Source organism: Diorhabda sublineata, chromosome 1 (genome assembly GCF_026230105.1).
Source record: "Diorhabda sublineata isolate icDioSubl1.1 chromosome 1, icDioSubl1.1, whole genome shotgun sequence".
NCBI lineage: Eukaryota > Metazoa > Arthropoda > Insecta > Coleoptera > Chrysomelidae > Diorhabda > Diorhabda sublineata.
In genome coordinates, this window is record NC_079474.1 from 12,113,141 (window position 1) to 12,129,368 (window position 16,228).

At 34.5% G+C, this 16,228-nt stretch overlaps 1 protein-coding gene across 1 annotated transcript in view; it reads right to left on the reverse strand.

The window, feature by feature from the left end:
- LOC130444401 (dynein beta chain, ciliary) overlaps positions 1–15,525 on the reverse strand; it is a 75,424-nt gene extending 59,899 nt beyond the window's left edge. Inside the window, exons 1-10 of the mRNA XM_056779515.1 lie at positions 15,288–15,525; positions 14,248–14,366; positions 13,852–14,188; positions 12,138–12,499; positions 11,447–11,962; positions 8,674–8,784; positions 8,062–8,216; positions 7,811–8,006; positions 7,308–7,563; positions 3,074–3,434 (exon numbers count right to left, since the gene is read on the reverse strand). Coding sequence (XP_056635493.1) covers positions 3,074–3,434; positions 7,308–7,563; positions 7,811–8,006; positions 8,062–8,216; positions 8,674–8,784; positions 11,447–11,962; positions 12,138–12,499; positions 13,852–14,188; positions 14,248–14,366; positions 15,288–15,525 — 2,651 coding nt within the window. The remainder of the gene's footprint in view (positions 1–3,073; positions 3,435–7,307; positions 7,564–7,810; positions 8,007–8,061; positions 8,217–8,673; positions 8,785–11,446; positions 11,963–12,137; positions 12,500–13,851; positions 14,189–14,247; positions 14,367–15,287) is intronic.
- Positions 15,526–16,228: the final 703 nt, after the last annotated feature.

Genomic DNA, 16,228 nt, shown 5'->3' on the forward strand with positions numbered 1-16,228 from the left:
AGTCATAGTAGGAAGTTTCCATTTTAAAAACTGACATAACATTGAGTGCTTATTAATTGCTCACTAAATAATCCGGGGACAATCAAGAAATATCATTTCTAAAGTATTTAGAGACCTCAAAACCACCATGCCTGATGTACTAAGTCATAGTAGGAAGTTTCCATTTTAAAAACTGATATAACATTGAGTGCTTATTAATTGCTCACTAAATAATCGGAGGACAATCAAGAAATATTATTTCTAAAGTATCTAGAGACCTCAAAACCACCATGCCTGATGTACTAAGTCATAGTAGGAAGTTTCCATTTTAAAAACTGACATAACATTGAGTGCTTATTAATTGCTCACTAAATAATCGGAGGACAATCAAGAAATATCATTTCTAAAGTATTTAGAGACCTCAAAACCACCATGCCTGATGTACTAAGTCATAGTAGGAAGTTTCCATTTTAAAAACTGACATAACATTGAGTGCTTATTAATTGCTCACTAAATAATCCGGGGACAATCAAGAAATATCATTTCTAAAGTATTTAGAGACCTCAAAACCACCATGCCTGATGTACTAAGTCATAGTAGGAAGTTTCCATTTTAAAAACTGATATAACATTGAGTGCTTCTTAATTGCTCACTAAATAATCCGGGGACAATCAAGAAATATCATTTCTAAAGTATTTAGAGACCTCAAAACCACCATGCCTGATGTACTAAGTCATAGTAGGAAGTTTCCATTTTAAAAACTGATATAACATTGAGTGCTTATTAATTGCTCACTAAATAATCGGAGGACAATCAAGAAATATTATTTCTAAAGTATCTAGAGACCTCAAAACCACCATGCCTGATGTACTAAGTCATAGTAGGAAGTTTCCATTTTAAAAACTGACATAACATTGAGTGCTTATTAATTGCTCACTAAATAATCCGGGGACAATCAAGAAATATCATTTCTAAAGTATTTAGAGACCTCAAAACCACCATGCCTGATGTACTAAGTCATAGTAGGAAGTTTCCATTTTAAAAACTGACATAACATTGAGTGCTTATTAATTGCTCACTAAATAATCGGAGGACAATCAAGAAATATCATTTCTAAAGTATTTAGAGACCTCAAAACCACCATGCCTGATGTACTAAGTCATAGTAGGAAGTTTCCATTTTAAAAACTGACATAACATTGAGTGCTTATTAATTGCTCACTAAATAATCCGGGGACAATCAAGAAATATCATTTCTAAAGTATTTAGAGACCTCAAAACCACCATGCCTGATGTACTAAGTCCTAGTAGGAAATTTCCATTTCAAAAACTGACATAACATTGAGTGCTTATTAATTGCTCACTAAATAATCGGAGGACAATCAAGAAATATCATTTCTAAAGTATCTAGAGACCTCAAAACCACCATGCCTGATGTACTAAGTCCTAGTAGGAAATTTCCATTTCAAAAACTGACATAACATTGAGTGCTTATTAATTGCTCACTAAATAATTGGAGGACAATCAAGAAATATCATTTCTAGAGTATTTAGAGACCTCAAAACCACCATGCCTAATGTACTAAGTCCTAGTAGGAAATTTCCATTTCAAAAACTGACATAACATTGAGTGCTTCTTAATTGCTCACTAAATAATCCGGGGACAATCAAGAAATATCATTTCTAAAGTATTTAGAGACCTCAAAATCACCATGCCTGATGTACTAAGTCCTAGTACTAGTCCTATTTTAAAAACTGTCATAAAATTAGGTGCTTATTAATTGCTCACTAAATAATTGGAGGACAATCAAGAAATATCATTTCTAGAGTATTTAGAGACCTCAAAACCACCATGCCTAATGTACTAAGTCCTAGTAGGAAATTTCCATTTCAAAAACTGACATAACATTGAGTGCTTCTTAATTGCTCACTAAATAATCCGGGGACAATCAAGAAATATCATTTCTAAAGTATTTAGAGACCTCAAAACCACCATGCCTGATGTACTAAGTCCTAGTACTAGTCCTATTTTAAAAACTGTCATAAAATTAGGTGCTTATTAATTGCTCACTAAATCATCAGGAGACAGTGAAGAAATATCATTTCTAGAGTGGTTGGAGACCTTGAAAGCTCCATGCCTGATGTACTAAGTTCTAGTAGATAGAAAATTATTCCCTGGACGTATTACCTACATAATGCATGGCTTTTATCACCCATAAAGTTGAATATTATTTTTGATGGTCCAGGTTGTGTTTCAGGGTCAGTATCTACATCTGTGTCAAATGTAAATGTGAATGACGAAAGTCATGGCTGGAAGCTCATCTTCTATATCGTTTTCTTCTTTTAATTTCGATATTTCTATGATGTTGCTGCAAGTTTCGCCAGAACAATGAAGATGAGCATTTGAAACCTGCTTTTCTGCAGCTAATTAATTTCATAAGTTCCGAGGGAGCTGGAGACTTGGAAGCTTGAATTGGCATCTACATATTTGTTTGCTTTTTCCAACCCCAATCTTCAGGACTTTCATATTTACCAAGCAACGAGAGGACCTGGTGATATACTAGAAGACTGTGGAAGCGAGCTGCGTCTTGGTTTGGAGGCGGTGTAAATGAAATTTTAGTCATAGTTTTGGCAAATAATGATGAAAAATCCATATATAAAATTAATCCTCGAATCTAAAAGATTGTTTTGAGGCAATTTTATTGAAAAATCAAAAAAAAAGTTATTGAACGAAAAAAGAAATTGTTGACAACATTTTTGCACTTTTTTGCTCCTAACTTTTCAAATTCGCGGTTAAAGTTAAGAAATGTTATGAACAAAATTGTAAGCAAAGCGATTTGGCAAAACTTATGTTTCCACGAATTTTTTGTAGCGATAATAGTTTGCGAGATATTGTCAAAAATATCTTTTCACCATTTTATTTAAGATTGCAGCCGGGGGACAAGGGATGGAACCCCGAAAACTTGAAGTTAAGCTTTCCTAGACCCCTCCACAGATTGATAACATACAATTGCGTCTTCAGAAAAACGCTGGGTACCAAAATTGTAACATTTTAATGGATCAAAGGTCCTTGGGATTCTACTATCTTTTACTCACCTACAACCAACAGATTGATAAAGATAACTAGATATTATATTATCTATATAATCTATATACTGTATCCATTGTAAATTATCTTGTTTATCAGTCATATGGAATAAATTCATATTTTCTTCAAGTAACTGCAAAATTCTATCAGATGCTAGCTTGATATCGTTTTTTCTTCTTTCCAGTTTTTCCGTTTTCTCATCTATAGCCAGAAAAGTGTCCTTTCGACCGTCTTTTCTCTCGAAAAGCGGCTGTCGAGCGAAAGGTACTAATATACACTTTATTTCGTTCAGATTCGTTTGGCATTTTTGAAGATGCTCTTGTAGGTTTCCAACTAGAAGATGCAGCTTCATCATATATTCCCACAAAGCTAAAATCGTCACAAAATTACTTCAGAAATATTAAACGCTCAAATAGATGTTCTTTCTGATATTCCGCTTAGAAAATCACAAAAAGAAACTAGATTTTCCGAGTCAATCCATAAGAGGGCACCTCCGACGCGGTAACTTCGCACTTAATCAACAGGAGCTGAATCATACATCGGAGACTGCTGTCTAGAAGGCTACAGACCATTCGGATTAAATCATTTCTTGCCGAAGAAGATTCGAAATGGTTTACCTGAGGCAGCATATACATCAAGACGTCCGGACATCCAAGAAGACAAATGTTTATAGCCAACTGTTAACGAGAAGTTAAGACCTCCCATAGAACTCGGAGGAGATGAAGAATTCTATACGAGGAAACTGCGACGTGAACGAGGACCTGCCGAAATTACAGGGAGTGGTGGAATGTCTTTGTTCGCATCCATCCATCTATTGCTTTGATCAGCATTTAAGGGCGGAAATATAGCACCTTAAATCCTTAAATCTGTGTTTGAGTACTTCTACAATTAGAAGGAAATTGATAGAAGTTTACTTTTTTGGAAGGGTGAGTGTTCATGCGCAAGTCAAAGTGAGATCTATGAGTAATCCCGACTGTATAACACGACGAAAGTTCGGTGATTGGTGAATTGGCATCTACTTTTGTCAGATCTTGTAGATTAACAGTCCATTGAAGCCAAATGAGGTCGATCCTTACTTTATTTTATTGATGTTTTCTCTTCTAATATCTATTGACGTCAATTGAGGTTGAATCCGATCAATTCATGTGTATTCAGGTGAATTGGCGTCTACTTTTGTCAGATCTTGTCGATTAACTGTCTGTTGAAGCCAATTGAGGTCGATTCTCACTTTATTTGATTGATGTTTTCTCTTCTAATATCTATTGACGTCAATTGAGGTTGAATCCGATCAATTCATGTGTATTCAGGTGAATTGGCGTCTACCTTTGTCAGATCTTGTCGATTAACTGTCTGTTGAAGCCAATTGAGGTCGATTCTCACTTTATTTGATTGATGTTTTCTCTTCTAATATCTGTTGACGTCAATTGAAGTTGAATCAGATCAATTCATGTGTATTCAGGTGAATTGGCGTCTACTTTTGTCAGATCTTGTCGATTAACTGTCTGTTGAAGCCAATTGAGGTCGATTCTCACTTTATTTGATTGATGTTTTCTCTTCTAATATCTATTGACGTCAATTGAGGTTGAATCCGATCAATTCATGTGTATTCAGGTGAATTGGCGTCTACTTTTGTCAGATCTTGTCGATTAACAGTCTGTTAAAGCCAATTGAGGTCGATTCTCACTTTATTTGATTGATGTTTTCTCTTCTAATATCTATTGACGTCAATTGAGGTTGAATCAGATCAATTCATGTGTATTCAGGTGAATTGGCGTCTACCTTTGTCAGATCTTGTCGATTAACTGTCTGTTGAAGCCAATTGAGGTCGATTCTCACTTTATTTGATTGATGTTTTCTCTTCTAATATCTGTTGACGTCAATTGAAGTTGAATCAGATCAATTCATGTGTATTCAGGTGAATTGGCGTCTACTTTTGTCAGATCTTGTCGATTAACAGTCTGTTAAAGCCAATTGAGGTCGATTCTCACTTTATTTGATTGATGTTTCCTCTTTTAATGTCTATTGACGTCGATTGAGATCGAATCACATCAATTCATGTATATTCAGGTGAATTGGCGTCTACCTTTGTCAGATCTTGTCGATTAACTGTCTGTTGAAGCCAATTGAGGTCGATTCTCACTTTATTTGATTGATGTTTTCTCTTCTAATATCTATTGACGTCAATTGAGGTTGAATCCGATCAATTCATGTGTATTCAGGTGAATTGGCGTCTACTTTTGTCAGATCTTGTCGATTAACAGTCTGTTAAAGCCAATTGAGGTCGATTCTCACTTTATTTGATTGATGTTTTCTCTTCTAATATCTATTGACGTCAATTGAGGTTGAATCAGATCAATTCATGTGTATTCAGGTGAATTGGCGTCTACTTTTGTCAGATCTTGTCGATTAACAGTCTGTTAAAGCCAATTTAGGTCGATTCTCACTTTATTTGATTGATGTTTTCTCTTCTAATATCTATTGACGTCAATTGAGGTTGAATCCGATCAATTCATGTGTATTCAGGTGAATTGGCGTCTACCTTTGTCAGATCTTGTCGATTAACTGTCTGTTGAAGCCAATTGAGGTCGATTCTCACTTTATTTGATTGATGTTTTCTCTTCTAATATCTATTGACGTCAATTGAGGTTGAATCCGATCAATTCATGTGTATTCAGGTGAATTGGCGTCTACCTTTGTCAGATCTTGTCGATTAACTGTCTGTTGAAGCCAATTGAGGTCGATTCTCACTTTATTTGATTGATGTTTTCTCTTTTAATATCTATTGACGTCAATTGAGGTTGAATCCGATCAATTCATGTGTATTCAGGTGAATTGGCGTCTACTTTTGTCAGATCTTGTCGATTAACAGTCTGTTAAAGCCAATTGAGGTCGATTCTCACTTTATTTGATTGATGTTTTCTCTTCTAATATCTATTGACGTCAATTGAAGTTGAATCCGATCAATTCATGTGTATTCAGGTGAATTGGCGTCTACTTTTGTCAGATCTTGTCGATTAACAGTCTGTTAAAGCCAATTGAGGTCGATTCTCACTTTATTTGATTGATGTTTTCTCTTCTAATATCTATTGACGTCAATTGAGGTTGAATCCGATCAATTCATGTGTATTCAGGTGAATTGGCATCTACTTTTGTCAGATCTTGTAGATTAACTGTCTGTTGAAGCCAATTGAGGTCGATTCTCACTTTATTTGATTGATGTTTTCTCTTCTAATATCTGTTGACGTCAATTGAAGTTGAATCAGATCAATTCATGTGTATTCAGGTGAATTGGCATCTAATTTGTCAGATGTTGTCTTGTTGCAGTGGACTAAAGCATGGATGAGTCCAAGTTTGAGGTTATTGGGTCTAAAAGAAGATTTTTTACGTGCAGGTCAAAGTAAGATCTATGTATAATCCTGAGTGTATAACACGAAGAAAGTTCGGAGTTTGTTTGGGGATGTTTTGGAAGAATTGCAGCTGGAGGTATGGTAAAAATTAAAAGGATTTTGAAGAAAGAAGTTGAGTTGTTGTGGAACATCTTATTACACATCTTTGTAATATCCTGAGAATCGAACATGCTTTCCACATTATCGCTTTCACTTAAAGTAGCTCGTTAATGTATTTTATTTACTCGAAACGATTTCCTTTGGGTGCTTTAAGAAGGGTAATTCATATTTCTATGGTGGTGAAGAATACAACCATGGCGTAGCTCTAATAGTGATCAGATGCTTAAGAACATTCTCGTAGAAGACATAGAAGTCACTATAGATAACAGAGGATTAAATAACCATTCATTTACGTGTGGAAATTTTGGTATTTTTGAAGATGTAGCAATTTTGGAAGACATTTAATACCTTACCTTTCAGATGCCCGACGTAATACCCTTACTTTTGGGCCTACCTCTTTTTTAAACATTTAAACATGGTATTCATTGTACACGTTCACTTATTGTTTTGTAATTGATCGAAAGTAGAATGAATTGCTTCATAAATTTATTAACAATGTCAGTTTTTGACAACCGTCCAGCTAAACTGTAGATACTCTTTCAGATTTCTATTTTGTACGCTATAACTAAATTAAAATTTGATAAAAATTTCAATGTTGTATGAAAATTGAAACATAAAATTTACGTTTTCTATGGCAACTAGATTCCACAAATTAAAGGCAACGACTTTTTTTAATACCAACTTAATGAAGAAGATGTTATCAAAAAAAAAGATAAAGAAAAAAAAATTTCCATACATTCCGATTCCCAGTTCAAATTATCTTCTCCAACTTTCACCATTTTATCTATGTCAGCAACTTCGTTCGCAATAAGGTTAAATTCAACTTCTTTGGCAGTTTTTTTGATTTTATTGTACCAAGTAACCGTTGAATTTAAATTTGTGATGTACTGCTGGAAAACTTCATTTTTCTCCGCTAGTTTCAGTACTATTTCCGGTATATTCGGCTCGTTCATAAGTTTCAAGTAATGTACTTCTCTTAAAACAGCACTCAACTGAAACATACACTCGTAACATTAATTTAATAAAATAGCGAACGCACGTACACAATTTTTAAAAACGGCGAATGAACCAGGAGCATTTTTAAAGAATGGCGAACGCTCCGGGCCCGTTTTACGAAAATGGTGAATGCTCCGGACGCATTTTTCAAAAAATGGCGGCTGCTTTGCGCTTATTTTTAAAATTTGGTGGGTGCGTTGCATGGAAATGGTGGGTAGCTAATATACCAAGACGTATACTTACTTCAGGACTAAAATTCAGTAATAGATCCTTAGTTCTCGATTCTCTTTTCAACAAATTTTGTTTCAGATTTTTCTCAATTCGCTCTGGTACCATTTGTACCCAACAAAGAAAAGTTTCTCTATTAAATTTCCCAATTATTTCGAAAAAACGTTCAGCTCTAGCTATTAATTCTAAAGATCTATCATTCTTCACAATCCTAAGGAAGTTTTATCATTTAAATTGATAGATTAAAAGTTTAATTAGAAGCTTACGGATTTTGTAAGGATCTAAATTGATGTAGGGGCCCGTTAAGACGTGAACATAGGTTTCTAGTCCATCTTAAGATACCAGCAACCGGTGGCATGTATTTGTCTATGGAAAAATAACCTGTTCGATGTTTTAGGTCCATTTGTTCATCAAAAATCGCCTGGAAAATTTATTAAATGAGATTTAGAAGCTATTTGAAAATTTTGAAAAAAAATTTGACGTAAAGATGTCCCCCAATGGACTGAGTTTTCATGATTTTCTGGGGGATCTGAATCTCGTTTTTCAAATAAACACTTTAGGGACTGAAACTTTGTACTGTAGCGATTGGGGAAGAAAATTTAGGGGCTTCAAAGTTCGTGCATATACGATAATTGCTACTTCTGACAACAATATCCCAAATTTTACATTGCTATTATAAATTTTGACGTTTTGAATGGTTAACGTACTTAGAACGAGTGCTATTTGAGTTTTTTAGAGATATTTGAAGCTCTCATGTTTGTCTGTCTTAAAACTTAAGTAGCAACCCTCGTATAGCGTACCGAATGTACTGATACGATCTTTTTCATAAATAAAGATTTTAAACTTTATCTATATGTATTATAATTTATCATCCATACCTCTACAGCTCTAATTTCTTCTTCCAACATATCTACAATTTTTTCATATTGATTGGTAAATTCTTTCTTTATTATTGGTCTATCCAGAACTGAACCAGCTATATTTATAAGCTGAAATAAGAGAAGTGCTTGAAAAGTTCTCAATCTAAGAAAGAAACAAGACAATTTTTTTAATATCGTCTCTTTAGATCTTAGACAATTCTCCTAAAAACTTGATGTATCAGGTGCAACAAGAAGAAATTGGTTTAATGATGTGAAAATGTAATAACCATACACTTATAGAACGTTGAAATTTGTAAATTAAAGATGAATCAAGTGATTAGTATTGATAAAAATGTGAAAAATCTTGTCTAGTCTCGTAATAAATGTCTCGTCTCATATCTCGCTCGAATGTCTCGCAGAGGTCCATCGAGGTCGAATCACATCAATTAATGTATTTTCAGGTAAATTGGCATCTAGTTTTGTCAGATCTTGTCGATTAACAGTCCATTGAAACCGATTGAGGTCGATTGTCACTTTATTTTATTGATGTCTTCTCTTCCAATGTCTACTGACGTTGATTAAGATCGAATCCCATCAATTCATGTATATTCAAGGGAATTGGCATCTACTTTTGCCAGATCTTGTCATTTAACAGTCAGTTGAAGCGGATTGAGGTCGATTGTCACTTTATTTTATTGATGTTCCCTCTTCTAATGTCTATTGACGTCGATTGAGGTCGAATCACATCAATTCATGTATATTCAGGTGAATTGGCATCTACTTTTGTCAGATCTTGTCATTTAACAGTCCGTTGAAGCCAATTGAGGTCGATTGTCACTTTATTTTATTGATGTTTCCTCTTTTAATGTCTATTGACGTCGATTGAGATCGAATCACATCAATTCATGTATATTCAGGTGAATTGGCGTCTACTTTTGTCAGATCTTGTCGATTAACAATCCATTGAAGCGGATTGAGGTCGATTGTCACTTTATTTTATTGATGTTCCCTCTTCTAATGTCTATTGACGTCGATTGAGGTCGAATCACATCAATTCATGTATATTCAGGTGAATTGGCATCTACTTTTGTCAGATCTTGTCATTTAACAGTCCATTGAAGCCAATTGAGGTCGATTGTCACTTTATTTTATTGATGTTTCCTCTTTTAATGTCTATTGACGTCGATTGAGATCGAATCACATCAATTCATGTATATTCAGGTGAATTGGCGTCTACTTTTGTCAGATCTTGTCGATTAACAATCCATTGAAGCGGATTGAGGTCGATTGTCACTTTATTTGATTGATGTTTCCTCTTTTAATGTCTATTGACGTCGATTGAGATCGAATCACATCAATTCATGTATATTCAGGTGAATTGGCGTCTACTTTTGTCAGATCTTGTCGATTAACAATCCATTGAAGCGGATTGAGGTCGATTGTCACTTTATTTTATTGATGTTCCCTCTTCTAATGTCTATTGACGTCGATTGAGGTCGAATCACATCAATTCATGTATATTCAGGTGAATTGGCATCTACTTTTGTCAGATCTTGTCATTTAACAGTCCATTGAAGCCAATTGAGGTCGATTGTCACTTTATTTTATTGATGTTTCCTCTTCTAATGTCTATTGACGTCGATTGAGATCGAATCACATCAATTCATGTATATTCAGGTGAATTGGCATCTACTTTTGTCAGATCTTGTCATTTAACAGTCCGTTGAAGCCAATTGAGGTCGATTGTAACTTCATTTTATTGATGTTTCCTCTTTTAATGTCTATTGACGTCGATTGAGATCGAATCACATCAATTCATGTATATTCAGGTGAATTGGCATCTACTTTTGTCAGATCTTGTCATTTAACAGTCCGTTGAAGCCAATTGATGTCGATTGTCACTTTATTTTATTGATGTTTCCTCTTTTAATGTCTATTGACGTCGATTGAGATCGAATCACATCAATTCATGTATATTCAGGTGAATTGGCGTCTACTTTTGTCAGATCTTGTCGATTAACAATCCATTGAAGCGGATTGAGGTCGATTGTCACTTTATTTTATTGATGTTTCCTCTTCTAATGTCTATTGACGTCGATTGAGATCGAATCACATCAATTCATGTATATTTCAGGTTAATTGGCATCTACTTTTGTCAGATATTGTCGATTAAGGTCGGTTATCACTTCATATTGATTGATGACAATTATTGTTCACTCAAGTTCAAGGGACAAAGCCTAATGTATTCCACACCCCACATAAATAATGCCCCTATCAAAATCTCAAAGATCTCAACGAATCTTTCTCCAACAAAATGAAGTGTTTGGTTGTAATTATGAAAAGTGTATGACCCAGTCATTAAACCATAAAAGGAATCTAGCTGATTATTAATTAGTCAATTCTGATGTTTTCTTATAGTTAACAGCCTTCCTGGCTTGAATTTTCAGAAAATCTCTCGTGGATACATTCAAGACCGGAGTCATATGGTGTTTTATTTAGAAAAATAAAACCTTTAATTGGCACAGCATTCTAAAACATCTTGGAAGATTGTAAATAATATTAAAATGGGAAGACTAATGATGCTAAGATCCCTCAAGTTTTCAAATTGACATCTCAAAGGACATAGGAGGCACTCAGCTAAAATTCTTGAGTATATTCCTTTCATTTTCTTTTACTTCGAGACTCTCCTGCGAGATTTGAAACGAGATTCTTCTCGACTCTCATTCCAAAAGTGAAATACATTTTGGTAGACCCTACAACTAATATAGCAAAACCAAAAGTGGTTCCTTACTTTGAATATACTGTCTAAATTAGAGCAATCATCGAAAGCTTGACGAAGTATAGCCACCAACTTTATATCCATCTCAAATATCTTCTGTTTGAAATTTTCGAAATCTTCTTCGAAAGAAGGATCATCAGGATCCAATACATCGTAAGATTTACCTGAAAATATCATGAAACTCTGCTGGAATTCCTGAAATACCTCCGTCACTCTCGAACTTAGAACTCGACCTTTTATACCACCTATTTCAACTTTTTCCAACTTGTTAAATTCTAGGACCGTATTGAAAAACCATTGGATCGTTTTCAGTCGTTCGAGGAAAGCGTCTAACCTTTCGAATATTAAATTCGCGTGGAAATTCCACGGTTCTTGTTTACCTTTAGGAAAAATAACGAGTAAATTCCTTTTATATTTTTTGAAAATGGAAATGAAGTGGTTCAAGGATTTAACACAATAATTTACTCGTTGCATCGCTTCATCGATATCGCTGTGGAATAGAGTAGTAGGATCCAGAAATTTCTTACCCTAAAAAACAATAAAAAAGTCACAAGGTACTAAATCGGTGGATTATTTAAGCCGCAGGACAACAATAACGATAAAAAAGTTATTATGGATTAAATCAGGTGATATAGGTGGACTATTAGATCTAGTTAAGCGTTTAAAGGAATGGAAATATTGATTAAACATTGTTTAAACTCACTTCTTGTATCAATAAGTTGCAAATTTGTTTAAATAATGTGACTAATTTGGTCTGATCGAAAGATTTACAGTTGGACCAAATCAAGCAAACCACGTGCATTATCGGTGCCAATAGTGGTAAATTCTCGCTGAAATCAGTTTCTTCTAATACTTGTATATGTTTTTTTAAAGGCGTTAGATACAAATTAATATCTCTAGCTTCCGATAGAGCGATTACAGTATTTTTAAATAACAATTTAAAGCAGCTAAAATAAGCACTGTTAGTTTTTTCCAAAACCACAGCCATGCTTTTAACTTTAGGTTCTCTAAGTTGTTGATAGATATTTTCCAGGTTTTTTAATCTCTTGTACCAAAATTGTATTTCTGAAATATAATTTTCTTATTTTGTAAGTTTATTCGAAGTTGCTACTTCAGTTTCGGGATAGACAAATTAGAAGAAATATGAGATGCCAAGGAATCAAAAGCCTCCAAGTCCAAGCTGAATTTCATATTGTTTTTTCTAGATTTTCCCATGCTGAATTCAGTATGACTGTTAATTTGTAGCAAATCTCGCCACATCTTAGTGTATTTTGAGGTTTAGCTGCAATATCCGCCAAGTCCAAAGGAAGCTACGCCATTTTCAGTTTCAAAATCCGCCAAATACAAATCGGTCAATAGGAACGCCTAGTTTATTCATTTTCTTCGGGGACTTTGGATTGATAGACAAAGATTTGAAAAAGAATAAGATGAAGAAATTCTGGGGAAACATGTCCTGGAAGTCTAAACTTGAAAAAGTCCAAAAAAAGGCACTTCAAGTTCAATCCATCAAAAAGGAATATGCCAGAAAAGAACCAGAAGAAAAATAACATTCTTATCCAGGGTGAAGTCTTTTTCAGAACTGTTAAGCAAAATCTGTCACGAAACCAAAGTTTAATACGTCCAACATAAACCCAAAAGCCAACAACAAGGGCATTAGCTTCGAAAATGTTGCGAAACTGCTAACAAAGCACTTGGTACAAGGATGGAGAAAGCACGAGAAAACCAAGAAGATTCCAATAATGAAGCAGAAGATCTCAATAATGAAGAAGATGAAAACATTATTGTTGATGAGGAAATTGATACAGATATTGTGTGATCTAGTATAAGAATTACCTATACATTGCTTCATCGATCTCACCCAAGCATTTGATAGAGTACGATTGAGTTATGTAACAACTCTACTGAAGAGACAACATAATAGACGTAATCGAAGACTTGAACACCAATAATTACACATATATCAGAATGGAAAATAAACTGAGCAGTAAATGAGATTCCAAACGAGATAAAGCAAGCTGGAAGAGAATTCCGGATGAGAAACAAAAAAATAGAAATATTATGTTAGGCTGATGATGCAGTGATCATTTCAAAAGACGAAGATAACTTACAAAAGGCTACTGTATAGGTTTGAACACATAGCAAGAGTTTTTAACGTATCCCCGAAGAAAACCAAATCTTTTACAGTATCCAGAGAGCCGAGAAACTCGATCAGAGTATAAAACAAGTGATGCCATGAATATATTGTCGGAGCGTTTTTTCCATTCTGATTCATCATTCATTCTGACCTCCAAAACATGTGATTTGAACGCTTCTTCAGGTGTAGAAATCATTGGATGCCAATGCCGACACGTTCTAAGTACATTGCCGTATCTCAAAACTTAAGTAGCAACCTACCTACGAGTGATTTTATAATTTACCGAATGTCGGAACGGGGTTTAACACTGAAGGGCATTTTTCTGATGAATCATTTGCTAATACATCGTTAATTTGCGAAGACCATTTTATAACAACTCCTTCGATGGAACTTTTTAGATACAAGTCGCATATTTCTCCGTGAGATTCAATCAAAGTTCTTTCTACTTCGAAAACTCGGTCTACTCCTACAGGCATCGGGAGTATAGTTTGACCGTTAACCTGTCCTTTTACTTGGTATACTGTGCTTTTTAAACTGTGTACGTGCTTGTGGACGTCTTCTGCTATCACCGCAGGCCACCCTAAGTGATTTTGCGAGTTTGAAAGAAGAGGAACGAGAATCTGGAATAGAAAAATCTGGATTTTTCTCAAAGAGAAACATATATAATTAGACTAGTTACCTCGTCTACCAAAGAAGCTAGTTGATCTATTATTTTTGGTGAAAGATCTCCTGGTATCACTGTTTCTGAAGGTTTGATCTTACAAACTGGTACTGGAGCCTTTTTTATAAAAAATACGCCTAAAAATAGAAAAAAAACCAATATTATGATTTTTCTATTGAATATTTTGAAAATTTTTAATAAATAAATCATTGCGTGCTAGATTTGCTTCCAATCGGCAAATGATCGTGCATTTTTTTCGCATTGTACATTATTGAGCCTTCAAATAACTTAAGTGTAATGACCTTTCATAAAAAGGAGAATCGTGGTTACGAACTAGTCGAACGAATTCAAATATGAATAAGGACAAGTCAATATTTGCGTATAGTTTAGTCTGAGAAAGTATCTAACAGCTCTTTTTTGTAATTCCAAGATCCGACTCAAATAGGGCATGGTAAAATGTAATAGAGATCGACAAGGCCGGTTGATTGGAAACAGATCTTACTGCAAAACAGGCAGAACGTAATTTTTTAGATAAGTAACTTCTATTTCAAAGAGTTGTTTATAATAAACGCTAAGAATTTTGCAGATTCACCGACGTCAATGGCGGTAAACTTTAGTTTAAAAACATAGGGCCTAGTACTGAGCCTTGGGGCACTCAATATTTTATTGATTTGCATGAAGACATCGTTGTATCAACTCTTACAAGTTGATTTCTGTTCGTAAGGGATGTCTGAAGCCATGCGAGATGTATTCCTCTGAGTACTGCGAAATATTATGATTTACACAATCGAAAGTTTCAGAGAAACCATAGAAAGTTAGGTTAGGTTATTGATCAAAAGTTCCATTTTGGTAAGATGATTTGATGTGCATTTTGGCAGACTAGAGAGCCCATTTAATGTAAATGAAATTGATATATATGCATTTGAAATAAATCACTGCGAAAACAGTTTTGTTTATACAGGTTCCAAATCTAATCTATCTGTCAAATTTACGTGAAATGTTGACAAGTGACATATGAAACATGGCGGAAACTTCCACAACTCCTAGTCATCGCTTACCTTTATTTTTAAATTGAGCTAAAGGGAATCCGCTTGAAGCTACAAGTTGTGCAGTTTGCGTCAAAACTATAACCAAGAGAACAGGTTGCGGTCTTTCCAGGAATTTTTTCACTACTGCCTTATGATCTTCCGTATTCATCATACGAGACCATTTTTCGGGTTTCAATTTCAACGTTTTTTGTACAAAGTTTCCTAAAAAGTCCAGCCTGTTGTCTATTTGCGCAGGCAGTGAATCCATATTGCTTGTGGAAAATCTAGAAAATATCAATTTTAATGAAAAATTTATACGAGATAAATGGTAAGTAACACCTAATTTTCTTTTATCATTCTATGAATCAACAGATATCCATAATCTAATTAAATCCACTACAATACAACAAACAAACTGTTAGAGATTTGCCCCATCTTCGGATATAATATAGGTTAACTAGTAACGATTCAAAGTAAGAATTTATAGAACAGTGACATATATCATGCCACAATCATGTTATTATAATCGCGTGGTCTCTTCCAGACCTCACATAGGCGTACGTGATTTTCCACAAACATCCAGAAGCTATTTATAAGTTATATCTTTCGCTAGCGTAAACAAATCGGTACATCCGTATCCACAAATCGAATCAGATCTGTTTTATTAGCAAACATGAGAAATAGAAAGGGATAGGACTAGTAAAAAGAAATTCCAACATTATTTCAAACAATGTAATGTTATCAAGATTAATAAAATGTTTAATTCAACTCGATTTACATACATATTTTAACTGAGAAATATGTTTCGTCATAATGGATGCGAAAGTATAAGTTAAATCCGCATCTTTCAATCGCTCGATGTCATAACGGGGCGCTAGTGATCTGGTTCGAAAAGTAGGGTTATAAATTTCTGTCCAGCTACGCCATCTTGTGTCATAACTTTAAAGAGAGTACATTTATCGTTGTGGAAA